The sequence below is a fragment of the Centruroides sculpturatus genome, unplaced genomic scaffold (assembly GCF_000671375.1).
Source record: "Centruroides sculpturatus isolate CEXI.00-Female unplaced genomic scaffold, Cexi_2.0 scaffold1160, whole genome shotgun sequence".
In the NCBI taxonomy this organism is placed as follows: domain Eukaryota; kingdom Metazoa; phylum Arthropoda; class Arachnida; order Scorpiones; family Buthidae; genus Centruroides; species Centruroides sculpturatus.
The window spans coordinates 175,890-190,227 of NW_019385617.1; the positions used below are offsets into that span (position 1 = coordinate 175,890).

General features: G+C 35.4%; 1 protein-coding gene and 2 non-coding genes across 3 annotated transcripts; 2 read left to right on the forward strand and 1 right to left on the reverse strand.

The window, feature by feature from the left end:
• Window positions 1-6,780: 6,780 nt before the first annotated feature.
• On the forward strand, window positions 6,781-6,852 carry Trnam-cau. The gene has a single exon. It is a non-coding gene; the product is annotated as a tRNA-Met (tRNA).
• Window positions 6,853-7,661: 809 nt separating this feature from the next.
• Window positions 7,662-7,767, forward strand: LOC111640637. Its single transcript, XR_002759296.1, has one exon. It is a non-coding gene; the product is annotated as a U6 spliceosomal RNA (small nuclear RNA).
• Window positions 7,768-9,550: 1,783 nt separating this feature from the next.
• On the reverse strand, window positions 9,551-14,318 carry LOC111640632 (tryptase-like). Its single transcript, XM_023386667.1, has 4 exons — window positions 14,302-14,318; window positions 13,925-14,205; window positions 13,699-13,832; window positions 9,551-10,807 (listed from the first exon to the last, which is right to left on the reverse strand). Exons 1-4 carry the CDS (start codon window positions 14,316-14,318, stop codon window positions 10,604-10,606), a joined length of 636 nt encoding a protein of 211 aa, XP_023242435.1. The 3' UTR covers window positions 9,551-10,603.
• Between the last annotated feature and the right edge of the window lie 20 nt (window positions 14,319-14,338).

Consider the following 14,338-nt stretch of genomic DNA (forward strand, 5'->3'; position numbering starts at 1 on the left):
TATTTCATTTCTTATTGTAATCAAAACAGTGAATGGTCGGTTAATACCAATAGAATATATCCGGAACAAAAATTTAAGAATGCTGATCTTTATAAAAATTACGAGTCCTTTGTGAACCACAATTCTTTAAGTAAAATGTTGAAAAATTAAACTTCTCATTATATACGCCGAAAAAATGTTTAAGGCGACATTTGTTGTTAGTATAAATAAAATACTTTAGCTATAGAAGAATGGGAAGAAAGAAATGATTACAAAAGAAGAGAAAGTCGGGGATTTTAAATCTTTATCTTTCGCTTCGTCATGAAAACGATAGTAAACTAATCTATTCAGATGTCTGTAACTACCAAAACCGAAACGTAGTTTTAGCTAATGTACTACTATCAATCATCTATCAAAATAGTTACTTTTTTTGTACTTTGTACAAATTTCTTAACGATATTTTTTTGTAAAATATCGTTAAGAAATTTGTAATAAATAAAATTTAAACGTACAGTACAAGTTACAGGACAGCAAATATATGTGCAGTGAGCAAAATAGGAATAAAAGGCTCAATTATTAAGCAATGTGAAAACAAAACAGTCTTCCTAAAATTAGTTATGATCCATCATCCATCTACTAAATGAAGAGTATCAACCAATAAGTATCTTATGAATGGTCGAGCGAGAACAGGTTTAGCCACCGTTGTGTGCGGACGTGTGATGGCCTCGCTCCCTGGTTTTAGTGCTGAAAGCATATGTGCTTCGTTCAGTACAACCCGTTATAATAGAAATGCTATATCGAACGCAGAAATCGTGAAATTGTTAAATTTCCCGAATGATATAAACTGGCGGAAAACCCTACTTTTTGTCGTCGATCCTGGAAACGGTCCTTACAATATTCAAGACTTTGTGCCTGAAGAGAAGTTATTGACTTAAAGGATATTATTCATTTTGGCGCCTCTGTAGTGACCCATGTCTTTACCATCGGACTCAAGAGTGAAGCTACGGCGGAAACTCTTGAATAAAGGAACCATTAATGTAAAAGGTAAGCCTTGTAATATAATAAATATAGAAAACCGGAAAACAATAGCCACAATACACTGGCTACACTCTCCGAACTATCCCTCAAATATGTGTCGAAACATTTTGTAAATTACGGGGGAATAGTAAAATGCGAATTCGTTAAATGCAACGTCGAGGGGTTAGAACATATTCTTACCAACAACCGATGAATGGATAGAATTAAAAAGGGATGTGAACTTAGAATCACTACCATACTTTATTAAGGTCAAGGACATGTCTGGAACGGTCGTAATAGCCGTCCCCCGTTATGTTACCGATGTAAAAATATGGGCCACTTAAGGCTGCTATACACCATGGGTTAATCCTTTGAGACTGCCTGTCCTTGAGGAACTTCCGAATTTCCTATCGCCCAAAAACGAAGAAAACCTCTCAGCAGAGGGTGGGGCAGCTTGCCCCGGACACCACTGGCAGAGAGGAGCCTAATGGTTTCCAAGAATAACAAAATTTGTTTCTGGAGGGGGAGGGGCGCCAATATAGTGTCGCGGCCCGGGTGCAGTTACGTTTGCTACGTCATTGTGTTTATTATTACGCCACTGATGTTTATTGGCAACAAATTCTATTAAAACTCGCGGGAAAAAGTATGCATAGAAGTCTATGGTGTAAATAGTAGTAGTGGTGGTTTGGGTAGCACTAATCACAAAATTGATTTTTCATACGAATAATTTTTTAATGGAATTATTTCATATCACAAAATTAATTTTTCAAGAGAAATCTTGGCCTATAGATTATGTTAAAAAGCAGCGAAAGACAATGGCAAGTCGATTTTACTACCAAAAAAATTCATGGATTAAATTTTATAGACGAATATATATTAATAATTCTCAACCACATCCGATATTAGTACAAATTGTAAACATTATTATCGCAAATTAATTTTATAATTTAATAATTTAAAAGAATTTATTAAACTTTGTCTTATTTTAAGTCGTCATATTTTAATTTACTTGGATATTAAAACAATAAATTTTTGAAAATGTAAAAGAAAATGATATAGAGTATCGAGATGTTTTATGAAAACGGAAGAAATGAATTGAGAAGTTTTCTAAATATTAAAATTATTTATAATTTTGATTTACTCGAGAAATTTTTGATCCGAAAATAATTTATAACCTGAAAAATTAATTTTTTAGGTTGTAAATAATAAAAGTTAATAAGGTTATAGAAAATAATTCTTCCAAACATTCACGAGACATTGTTCTCACACACGTTTAGGTCGGCCTACGCAGTCTGACACTGTGCCAGGAAAATCAAATGGTTTTTCAATTCTACTCAGGTGGTCGATTCAGGTCGCCGAAGCTGTTAAATTGTCCCCCATAAACTACCAAAAATTATAAAGGTCAGGCATGCATGATTACTCCTTTGAGAATTAACCTGAAGAATATGGCCGATTCTACTCGGGTGGTCGGTACAGTTCGCCGAAACTGTTAAATTTCCCCCCCCCACACATTCAGGAATGACTCAAAATCAGGCATGCATGGTTACTCCTTTGAGGATTAACCCATGGTGTATAGCAGCCTTTACGGAGGCAGTGCACTACTACTAAATGTAAAAAATGCAACAAATTCGGCCATATCGACGATCAATGAGTGGGAGTCACTTTTGCTTCCAAGCTACAAAATAAAACGGACTGGGCAGAAATTATGACGATTTTGACAGAGAATGTTCTGGAAGTAAACAGAACAATGGAAATAGTTCAACTACTGCCGCAGGCATTAACGAACTTCAGATTCCTCTTAACAAAGAGGTAAATGAAGTGGAAGTAACCGCTGCCCAAAATCAAACAACTTCAGATTCCTCTTAACAAAGAGGTAAATGAAGTGGAATTAACCGCTGCCCAGAATCAAACAACAACAAGTAATGAAAAAGATGAAACAACAAACCTCCCAGCTGTACCTTATAATAATGAAAATTCGCCACCACTTCTAACAGCTAAACGGAGGGGAAAAAAACGAAATTTCTTCCCAATATTAATATTACGAGAAGTTCAATACGGGCAATAGACCAAGCGATAAAACGACATACTCACCATACAAAATAAATTTGAATGCCTTATGGAAACGAACGAAACGGAAATGATATTAGAAAAAGATAAATTAGAAAATAGCAGTAGTATAAGAACACAAAAGAACAATGTCAAAACAAACGAGCCGGAAGTCATGATAAACCCGCCAGAATGCTATAAATAAGCTAAAAATTCTTTCAATAAACATCACCGATCTAAACAACAAATCTTTATTCATAAACTTCTTACTAGTAAAATTGACGTTACATTAATTCAGGAAGCAATGCTTAGTGAAAATGAAAATTTTCATCAATTTGCCCGTAATGTAAATTTTATCAATGTATCTGGTCACATGGTAACAGGCAACACAGGAACGGCGATTCTAGTTACACGTGGCATCAATATTGTATACCGGGCACACGACGACCACGGACGGTTGGCTCTTTGTGATATAGAATTTTCACAAGGAATGCAGAGAATCGTTTCTGTGTACTGCCCATCAGGAGATCGGAAGGCAAGACGAGACTTTATCAAAATCCTTGATTTTTACCTGGATTCCACTAACGAAATCGTATTAGGCGGTGACTTCGACTTTGTCGAGAAAGATACAGACAATAAGAAACATCTGCAGTAAAAGCGAAACAAAAATTTTCCAAACCCTGAAAGATCGGTTTGACTTAACTGACATTTGGCGTAAAATGAGCCCTCATAAACGTGAATTCACATATCAGAATAAATTTCACTCCCGCTTGGATAGATTCTATATTTCTAGTCACCTCCAACAGATAACATCGGAATGCGAAATCATTCCGAATCATTTAACTAATCATAGCGATGTTATTTTAACACTCGACTTAACAAAAAGGAACTGCAAATCCAAACATAGAGTAACTACACCCTGGAAAATTAACGTAAATGTACTGAAAGATGTCGACTTCCTTACTGAAGCAGCCCAAGCGATATTTAACACCACGGGAGAAAACGACTGTGATTGGTGGGAAACTATGAAAAGAAATATTAAAAATATCGTAGTTAAGATAAGTATAAATAAAAAAAACAACGTCGTAAAGAATACGATAACGAGATACGAGAGCTGAAACAGGCATATATGGAACGCTACACTCTGGCAAGCATCGAACAGCCATTGCAGATGCAAGAGCCAAACTAAAGATATATCACGAGAACCGTCTATATGGAGCATTTATCCGATCTCGTGCAGAGCTTTGTGAACAGGAAACCATCCGTCCAAGAAATTTTATCAAATGGAACGAAAGCATAATCAATCTAAAACGATCAGTACAATAAAAAATGGGAATAATGAAACAATAACCGATGATGAAGAAATAACAAAGTATATTCACCAATACTACTAAAAAATATTCGAAAGGAAAAGTTTTCACGAAGGAAAAGCACGAGACGTCATGCTCCGAATGCCTAAGCTTAACGATAAGCAGAGTACTGACTTGTGAGTTAAATAGAAACATCACTTATGAAGAATGCAAAGCAGCACTAAATAGCATGCCAAATAACAAATCACCAGGACCGGATGGGCTACCTGCTGAATTTTATAAACAGTTTTTCCCCTTGATAGGGTAACGATACGTCAACATGATCAACAACTCTAAAAACCAACAAAGCTGATAAATGGCTTCAATCACGGAATAATCACTCTTATTCCTAAAACCAACAAAAAGGAAGAGTTAACGAAAATCACAAACTGGAGATCCATCTCACTGCTCAATACTGATTACAAAATCCTCACTAAAGTCCTAGCCACCAGACTGCAGACCTGCGTCCACTCGATCATTGACGAGCACCAAACCCGTGGCATAAAAAGTCGTTCCATCCACTCTAACATTTTTCTCTCTCAATAATCTACGAATTAGCCAGTCAATGTCACGATACATGCGGTCTTCTACAAATAGACCTCCACAAAACCTTTGATAACATCGGGCACGATTACCTTTGGTCGGTCCTAAACCACATTAACATTGGAGAAAACTGTTTCAAATGGATAAACTTATGTTACGAAAACGTCACCAGCCAAATTTTGGTAAACAGAAAACTTACAGACAAATGTAAGTTTTCTGTTTACCAAAATACAAAACTGTACACCAGGGCTGCCCATTATCCATGCTTCTTTTTATTATTTGCATGGAACCTCTTTTTCGCCATATTACAGCTGACGGTAGCATCAAAGGATACCGCCTTCAAAACAATATTGACAGCGAGATAAAATACACTGCTTATGCGGACGACATAACGTTCCTCACTGACGTAAGCAGTATTAAGATGGTGAGTTTAGTTTTTGAGAAATTTAAATATTAAATTTTTTAAATGCAATAAAACAAAGACATGTGATTCTTCCGTGATTAAAATATATCGGGAATAGTCTAATTAAACGCAAAATTTGAATTTATTTCGTCCCCTTCAAAGTAATTCTCCCACTGCAATGCATTCACAACAACGTTTTCTCCAATCCTCCAAACATGCTTTAAAAGTCGTTTTCGCGAAACCTCCTTCAGGACCGAAAGATAATTTTGTTTTATGGCATCAATCGACTCAAAACGGTGACCACGAAGTAGATATTTTAGTCGAGGAAACAGGAAAAAGTCTCACGAGGCCATATCGGGTGAATACGGAGTTTGAGAAACCGTATTTGTCGAATTTTTCGCCAAAAATTCATTAACAACAGAATTGTTAGCAGGGACCTAAGGAGCCGTCCATAAATTACGTAAGGCATTTTGGGGTGGGTGGGGGTAAAAAATTTCTTACTATTTCTTACTCAGGGGTAGGGGGATAATAGATCTCGTCTTACGTAATATTCTTATTTTTATTTTTTGATCTCGTTGAGTGGTGGCGTTTTGAATTTGGCTTCAATTTGGCGGTTTCTATTAAGAACGCTGTTGTCTCGTGTGACATGATAGACTAATAATTATCGCTAGCAGATTCACGTTCTACACATTTTTTGTCATGGGAGAAAGTCCGTGTGGTGGTTTCTTTCTCTTGTTTTTTATTAGAATAAGTGCACCACTCCTATGGATGTTTAACACTAAGAATACATAAACCAAAATACACGATACAAAATAAACATAAAATTAGTATTCGACTTTTAGTGAAAACTAAAATGTAAAACTAGAAATTAGAAATTATAAATAGTCTTTTCTTCCATATTTTTTTAACACAATTGTAAAAAGCATCAAACGGTGGCTTCTGAACAATCTTATCGAGTGGATATGGCCACTTGAAACCAAGTGTAAAAATTTCTAATTTCAGAATAAGTGTATGTTGATTGTAAATTGAACAATGATAGATTACGTGGTCGACGGTGTCTAGGTTTTNCAGAGACTAAACAGCAACTAACAATCCTAACCATCGCGATCAACGCAATCTGGACAAGCAGAAATTTATCCTATTACAAAAGGACAAACGAACAAATAACCTTTTTCATTTTTAAAAACCTAATGGAAAACCAGAAACAACTACTAGAGTACAAAAAGCAGAACCTTACGAATATCGAAAAAGAAAACTGGATAAAGACTGGACTCATTATGAAACGTAATGGTTCACTACAACTAAACCTGTAATTATTTTGTAAACTATTGAATATTTTTTATGTAAATATGTAACTATTCTATAACCATCTATTTTGGTATAATTTCTGTATAATTGATACATTGTCTGGATAATAAAATTATTTGTTATTTAAAAAAAAAAAGCAGAGTGGCGCAGTGGGAGCGTGCTGGGCCCATAACCCAGAGGTCGGTGGATCGAAACCACTCTCTGCTATCCGCTTCATTTTGCTACTTTTTCCATTGAACATCGTTCATGGTTTGAGCATTTTAATTTCATATTGCAGTGGAAACTGAATATTTTTGCTTTTGTTAAGTCAGAAATGACAATATTACAGCAAGCATTTGACACTTCCAAGTTAATCAAAGTTGCTGTAATTAAATGAATGAAATAGCTTAAACACAATTCGGCGAATTTTTAGTGTTCTGTTGCAGTAAGCAGAACACTCATTATGTGCGTGTCGAACGTGAATTCAATATAAAGGTGAAAGAAGTATAAATTCGTAGTAAAGCAATTAAGCAAGAAAGAAATTGTTTTCTTTGAAGCATCGTAGAATTAGGAACGCCTCAGCTGCGATAAATAACCCATCAACGTGCAACTAAAATACCACGTGACACAAATATTGAAAATATCAAGTATAATTGTCGAGAGCGTAATATAAAATTTTAATAGCGATGATTGTAGCTGGCGATTCCAAAGAACGTATGTATAGTGCATAAAATAATTATTAAGATCGAATTTAAGTATGCTTAATACGAGCAAGCCAAAATCCAACTGGTCTTGGCAGGTCAAACGTTGTAGCTATCGCAGGATGTAAAGTGCAACTGTTAATCGTCGGGTAATAATTTATCTGCGAAAATTTCAGGAAATCTCGAAAAGCAATCGTTCTAATTTACAATGAACAGCGATAGATAAATCTGCGCGGTGGCAATCAACTTCTATCTGACCATAAACGTAGGCACACCCGTGAAGACGCGACAGTTGAAGTTGTTGGTATATATAGAATTGGCCCGTTAGTATACGGTGTACAACTTCGGTCGTACATATTCTAAAATTGGAACGATACAGAGAAGATTAGCATGGCCCCTGCGCAAGGATGACACGCAAAATCGTGAAGCGTTCCATATTTTTTTTTTTTCATTTAACTATTGGAATAGTTTCCACGCCGAAACGAACCTCTCTTACCAGGTGAGCGGTGTATCTGAAAACATGCGTTTTCCGTTTTCTAAAAACGCATCAACTTTTTTTCTTATCGAAAAAGTGTGTGAATTTAGAACTAATATCCGAAATATTTCTCTGCATCAAGCGTCACAGGTTTATCGTTTCTAAATATCTGGATATGATTTCTCTGGCTTGACAGTTGATCGTACAGGTAATTTTCGAAATACAGATTTCCTTTTGATTATGTCATATACTTCAAAAGTTTTAAAAGGAAACTCTTCATTCTAGAACACGTGTTTTCTTATATATCCAGCTTTTCAGCCATTTCATCAGAGTCTATTAATTTCGGCCCTTCATCTATAAAGTGTTTTCGAACCACTGCTAGAATTGCCATCTTTGTTTGATACGCAATTTTAAGTTTTTTCAAAGCATCGAATTCAAATTCAATATCTGGACATGATAACCACTCTTCGAAATAATTTCGGCATTCAAAAGTGTAATCTTTCCATGTGCTTCGTGGCTCGTTGACGTGGTCCAGACATTTCTATCTAATTTGTTCAGAATTCAGTTGATATCGCTTTAACAACTACTTATAATTATTCGCATTTTTTTAACTTTTCCATTAAATAAGCTGAGTAATTACCTATGGCAATAGTCCTAAAAATGTATCACCCCATCCTCTTTCTCCAAACCAATTCGTCGTACCTGGCATTCGAACAATAGCAAATAGAAACTTATATCACCACCTTTATCATCAAATATAAGTATGATAATAGAGGTTTTAGGAGGCACTAATTTTCTCAGTTCGTGATAACTATTCTTTCTCTCAGCAATTCCATCATTTTGGCCTCCAGGTGAGCCTGTAAGCCTTATTATGAAGCTAATTCAAATAAATCGCGTTTTTTTTTCTCTGCCGTATAAGCCATTACTTCTTCAACTAATTTACACTTTTAAGTTTAGAGTATTTTAAATTTATAAGGATATTTTAAAAATTTATATTTTTTAGAGTTCGTTATTATTTGTATTTATTAGTAACTAGCGGGTATGTTCGGCATTTCCCGGCCAAAAATTAGTTATTTTAGCCTTTCATCTAAGTTATTTTTATTACTGAATGTTAGGGAGATCAAATTGCGGAAGAGTAGGGTGTCCATATTTTATAAAAGTCGATATTTTTTTCAGTCCCAGAGAATAAGTGTGAAAAATTTGTTACAGAGCGGAGAAAAGGGCTCAGGACTTAAGAAGTTATCAGGGGGTAGTTGGATGTCCAGGTTTTATGGTAATCTATATTTTGACCTGATTACATTATCTCATTTGTGGCACATTTAAGCCGTTTTGCATATATTGCACCACAAAGTTGCAATTTGCCTATATACACATAGACGGTGGCATCTCCATATACAGTGGCGATTCAACCTCATGGCGCCGGTTAGTGCGCTGGCAGTTTCTAATTTACCACTGTGTGAAGTTTGTTGCTGCTTCTTTGAATTAAGTTTATGGATTCTTGGCTCTTTTCCACGAAGGACGACAGTAATACTCACAACATTATTTAATGTTGATTTATTTATTGACTATAATAAACATTCCGAAGCCCGATATATATACATAACCAAACTGTGAGGTCGCCGAGTCACGCTTAAGTCTGAATGGAAGAAAAGTGCCGAATCGTATGTGGGTGTGATAGACACCGAATCAGACTCAACAGTTAAAAAATATCGTCCCGATTTATTTAAATATAAAAATAGTAAAATACGTGGCCCACAGTATTATATTTAATTGTAGAAATAAAGCTTACAGATATAATTCTCGGGATGTAGAGCACTGTATGATTGTAAATCTTCGGTTCCTCCTTTGAGCGAGAAAGTTGTGATGAAAAAAAAAAACTTGTTCCTGTCGAATATCCCGGAATAATGTGGTTAAACGTCCACAGAGAAGTTGAAGTCACTTTAGCAAACGTGTCAAGAGTAAAGTGGAGACGGCGACCAAGTAAAATATAACAACGAGAAATCAGAGAGAGAAGCTCCCTGTGTCCTTAGAATCAGAGTTTTTATCAGTTTTGGTCTCAGATTAACCACTTCGATTGGTATTTTTCCTCACTTCCACTTTCTAATTGTCGTCACTTTCGTAACCTTAAGTTGATCCATGTTCAAACTTCGCCACGGATCGCCAGAATTTTGTCGCATACCATCAGTGGTTCACGAACCACCGGTTGGCACTCAGGCTCTCATAAATGTAAATATTCAGTCTCACTTTCGCGATAAAAAATTTTAGTGATTAAAACCTAATTTCGCTATTAATTTATTTCTATGAATTATAAACGGTAACACTATTCAAGCAAATAGGAAATCATAGCACAGCAAGACAAACCGCACCTTAAAAATGTTACATGTAATTAAGTAAAAACCGTAGTAACTTCATTTTATTTAAGATAAAGTAAATAATCTTCTAAATGTGTGTATTGCTCAAGAGCAGGCTTACTTGTTAGTCATACAAATATTTTGTACAGTACATTTCAACTGTTTGCTTAAAATATGGAATTAATCGAGATTCTTACCTCTCAGCATTAAACAGTTTCGATTGACAGCTAAAACGGAAAACAGTAGCATTGTTAATTGTTAAAAGTTTTTAAAAAATTGTTGATTTTTTATTAACAGACTCTATTTATGCAATTTTCGACAGCGTAAAATATCGGTATAACGAGTATATATACCAGTATTACATAAAATTCTGCATGACACCTTCATTCTTGGCAATTAGTTTTTATTTTCATTTATAAATTGCTGTTTAATCGAAACATTTTTGTCATAAATTACTGCGGATAAGTCGCATTTAGATGTATGCTTGGTTTGCAGGCTGCATCCAGGGTCATTCCATATATCCATCCAGTGTATCTAGACACATCAGCATAAATTCCTGGTATACCCTCTTTTCCACATCCAATTCCAGCCGAAACGATTCCGCAAGCGACATAATAATTCTCAATCCAAACAAGAAGACTTCCTCCAGAATCACCCTTTTGTATAAAAGTAAATTATAGTAAATCATTTTCAGATAACAACATAATAATAATATTAGCGAAAAAATAGTAATACTACGCTAGAAACCTCAGTTTATTCGGATCTAGATAAAAACACGATAATGTTTAAATAGACCTTAATAGAATTTAATAAATAAAAATTAAAGTTTAACAATGGAAAGCGTTTGCTATTCTAAAAGTATTTTATGTAGCTAACGAAATTCTAGTTGTTGGACTAATTTTATCTTTTCACTTTTAACCATACTCGCGCACCATTTTGTATTTCTGATCTATTATATTGTAGCTGTTGTCCTATTTTTAAACAGTATTCACGTCCACGTGCCGTGTGCGTGAGTGGACAATACACGATGCTATTCGATGGTCCAGTTGCGATGACGACGACTCCACGCCAGACGTGCAGCCCCGTGTCGAGCGATTAATGCGCCCCGTTGCTGGTTGCCATGCGTGCATCATGACGTCGTACAACCTGTTGCGAATGGTTTGAGTTGACACAGACGCACCTGTTGACCGCGATGGGTGCGTGTTGAGTGTCGTGGTGAAGGAATCCCGACAAACCATTCGGCGAATCTGCTGGTCTGTGCGCTCTGATGCGAATCGTTCCCTTTTCGGCGTGTTCTCAGATGTTCCTGCGTCCATCGTGTCACACTTTGCCGGATGGTACTAACGTTGTGCCCAATACGCGTAACAATTGCGTGCATCGATAAACGGAGGTCGCGCAGCTCCATGACATGGTGTCGTTCCGCTGCTGTTAACTGATGGTATTCGGCTCGCTGTTGTCTCTGATGCATTTTTTACGTTTTCTACGTACTCCACTAAATTTTAAAAAAATGTACTGGCCCTTGTATTCTATAGCTAAATACTGTACATATGATTCGAAACGTACAGTACGTATACTTAATCATTTACATATCTCTGTCACATCTATCAGTTTGGCAATTTGCATGTGGTTTCGCGAATTCCTTTTGTAACGTTGCGATTTCACTTTTGATAGTGTAGAAAAGTAATCGTCATCATACATAACTATTTTCAAATTCATGAATCTGAAATTGTCTTCTTATGCAGCGTGTTCTAAAAATGCAATGCAATGCTATTAATCTTTAATAGCTGTTTGAAACATTGTTCACTAACTTGATAAATTAATTTTAAAAATTTAAGTCAAATGACTGTACTTTTAAAAACATGAAAGTGCAATCTGTGATTTTGTGACAATCATTTTGAATGATTTTTGATGTTAAATGCAACGACGTAAAACTGATTGAAAATCAAACGAAACAGAAGATTAAGAGAAACGTAATCTATTAAATTCTAATAAAAGTACAAACAAGAGAGAGTTGGCGCTGAAAAGTTTCTTTAAAACAACAAGACACCGTAGAGTTACTTTTCTGGTTGCTAATATCTTATGCTCACTAGAGCCGAGCGAATAAAACCACTGAACACTAGTTGGTCATGGGTTTACACCTCGTCAACGGGCTGGCCACGTGAAATTTTCCGGGTTTTTTCAACGTTAGTAACACTTTAATAGGGGCAGTTTCTCATAAAAGACCTTCCGGGAGGAACTACTTATATCGGTAGATCGCCCGCGTATCGCGTTGCTGCGTATACAGTAGAGCCTCGATTATCCGACCCCTCGGTTAACCGACCGTCCTAGTTGGCGAATTTCAAATGTCCGCTAGTGATGTGGCGCTACAATATTTGGCTATGTCTTGGCTACTTTAATAGTATTTTTGCATGTTTCAGCTGGCAACATTGGCTCGACCATGAAAAGGAGCCAGTATTTAAACGAGGCTTAATTTTCTAATTTTTTACGATACAATAGCGACGATTATTATTTAAAAAATTTTTGTTGGGCTTAACATCGACGAAAATTCAACGCGAAGTAGGTTAATAGCGATATACTAATATACTAATTACATGGGATATAATAATATACACTAATAATGGATTTTTTCATACTTTTCGGTTATCCGCCCTTTGAATTATCCGACCAACCCCAGTCCCCAATTAGGTCGGATAATCAAGGCTCTACTGTAATAAATAAACCAAGCCTGTTATATCTAACAGAGGAAAAGTATTGAATATAAGAGTGTTTTTGTGTCTAGGGGCACAGTTATATATTCACTTTGAAGCTTAATATGTGCTATTCCTTTTGTTGAAAATTTCTAAAATTTTGGAGGGAGGTTTTTGTATGGGTATTCTAATGACTCGAATTCGCATTTTATAACTTTTTATTTTGTCTTAGTGTTTCTAGCTTTAGTCGTTTATTTATTTGCTAATTTTTCTGATAGTGATAACCGATAATCAGTATTATTTTTCAGTAATCAAGTTAACGGTCCAACGATTTCAATTAAGATTTGACTTTAAATTGCTCTCTAATTCTTAGGATCAATTCAGGAATGCAACTGCCTGTTTTTTTCACAGGTGTTCATAGTCATAGTGACTTTAAACGTGAATGCTATGCACGTCTTCAGACAGATTCGTGTGAGCAAGATGTAAGACATCGATCTCAGATTTCATTAAGTCTCGATATTGTGCATGTGTGCGATAACCAACTTCCATTCTAAACAATGTCTGTTTAATCTTCAATAAGGTTAAGTAAACTTTGTTTCGTATCTATATGATATTCGTTAATATTTCCTCTTCACAATATAAATACCTCGTTTACGAAAGATACGAGTACGACAATAATCTGAAGCAGTATATTTTTACTAAATTTGATTTTCAAAAAGTAAGAATTGAAATATAATTTTACCAGAAATATGTAGTTGTAGCTTAAAATTTTTTAGCTATTATTTATAATTATAAGTGCATTTCGAATTTACAATTAGTATCGTTAGTTCGTGTAACATTTTAACAGAATTATGACTAACCTTACAAGAAGCCATCCCTTTTCGTCCTCCGACACAAAGTTTGGTCTTATTAACGAAAGAATAATATTTTCTACATTGGTCTTTGGAAACAAGTGGAATGTCAACCCGATGCAAAATATACTTCGCGTCGTTTCCTATTATATCATAAAACACGTTAGAACAGAGGTCTCAAATATAAAATACAATACATTTCGTACTTACTATAAGAATTTCTAAATATACTTACTGTATCCAGTCCAAGGATAATCTTGCCACCCCCAGACGGTACACATTGTTCCAATAGGAAGCTGTGCATTTACAGGAGGTAAAACGACGGCTGTTATATCTTTACCTAGACGAACAGGTGGATCGATCCCAATAAGTGCGATGTCATTATTTGCTCTTTTGGCATCAAATTCGGGATGAATTACGAGATCCTTTATGCCTCGAACTTCGTGGGTGACTTCATCAACCCATGAAATGTCAAAATCCCCAATTATCAATAAGATATCGCTTAAATCTGGTTCACTAAAATATAATTTAAAATTTTTTATTATCTTTAATAGGTTATTAGATAGGATCAATTAGTCTGAAATTATGTTACGATGAATTTTCTAGTATTACATCTTAAATCCAAGCATATTTTAATACTAATCAAAAG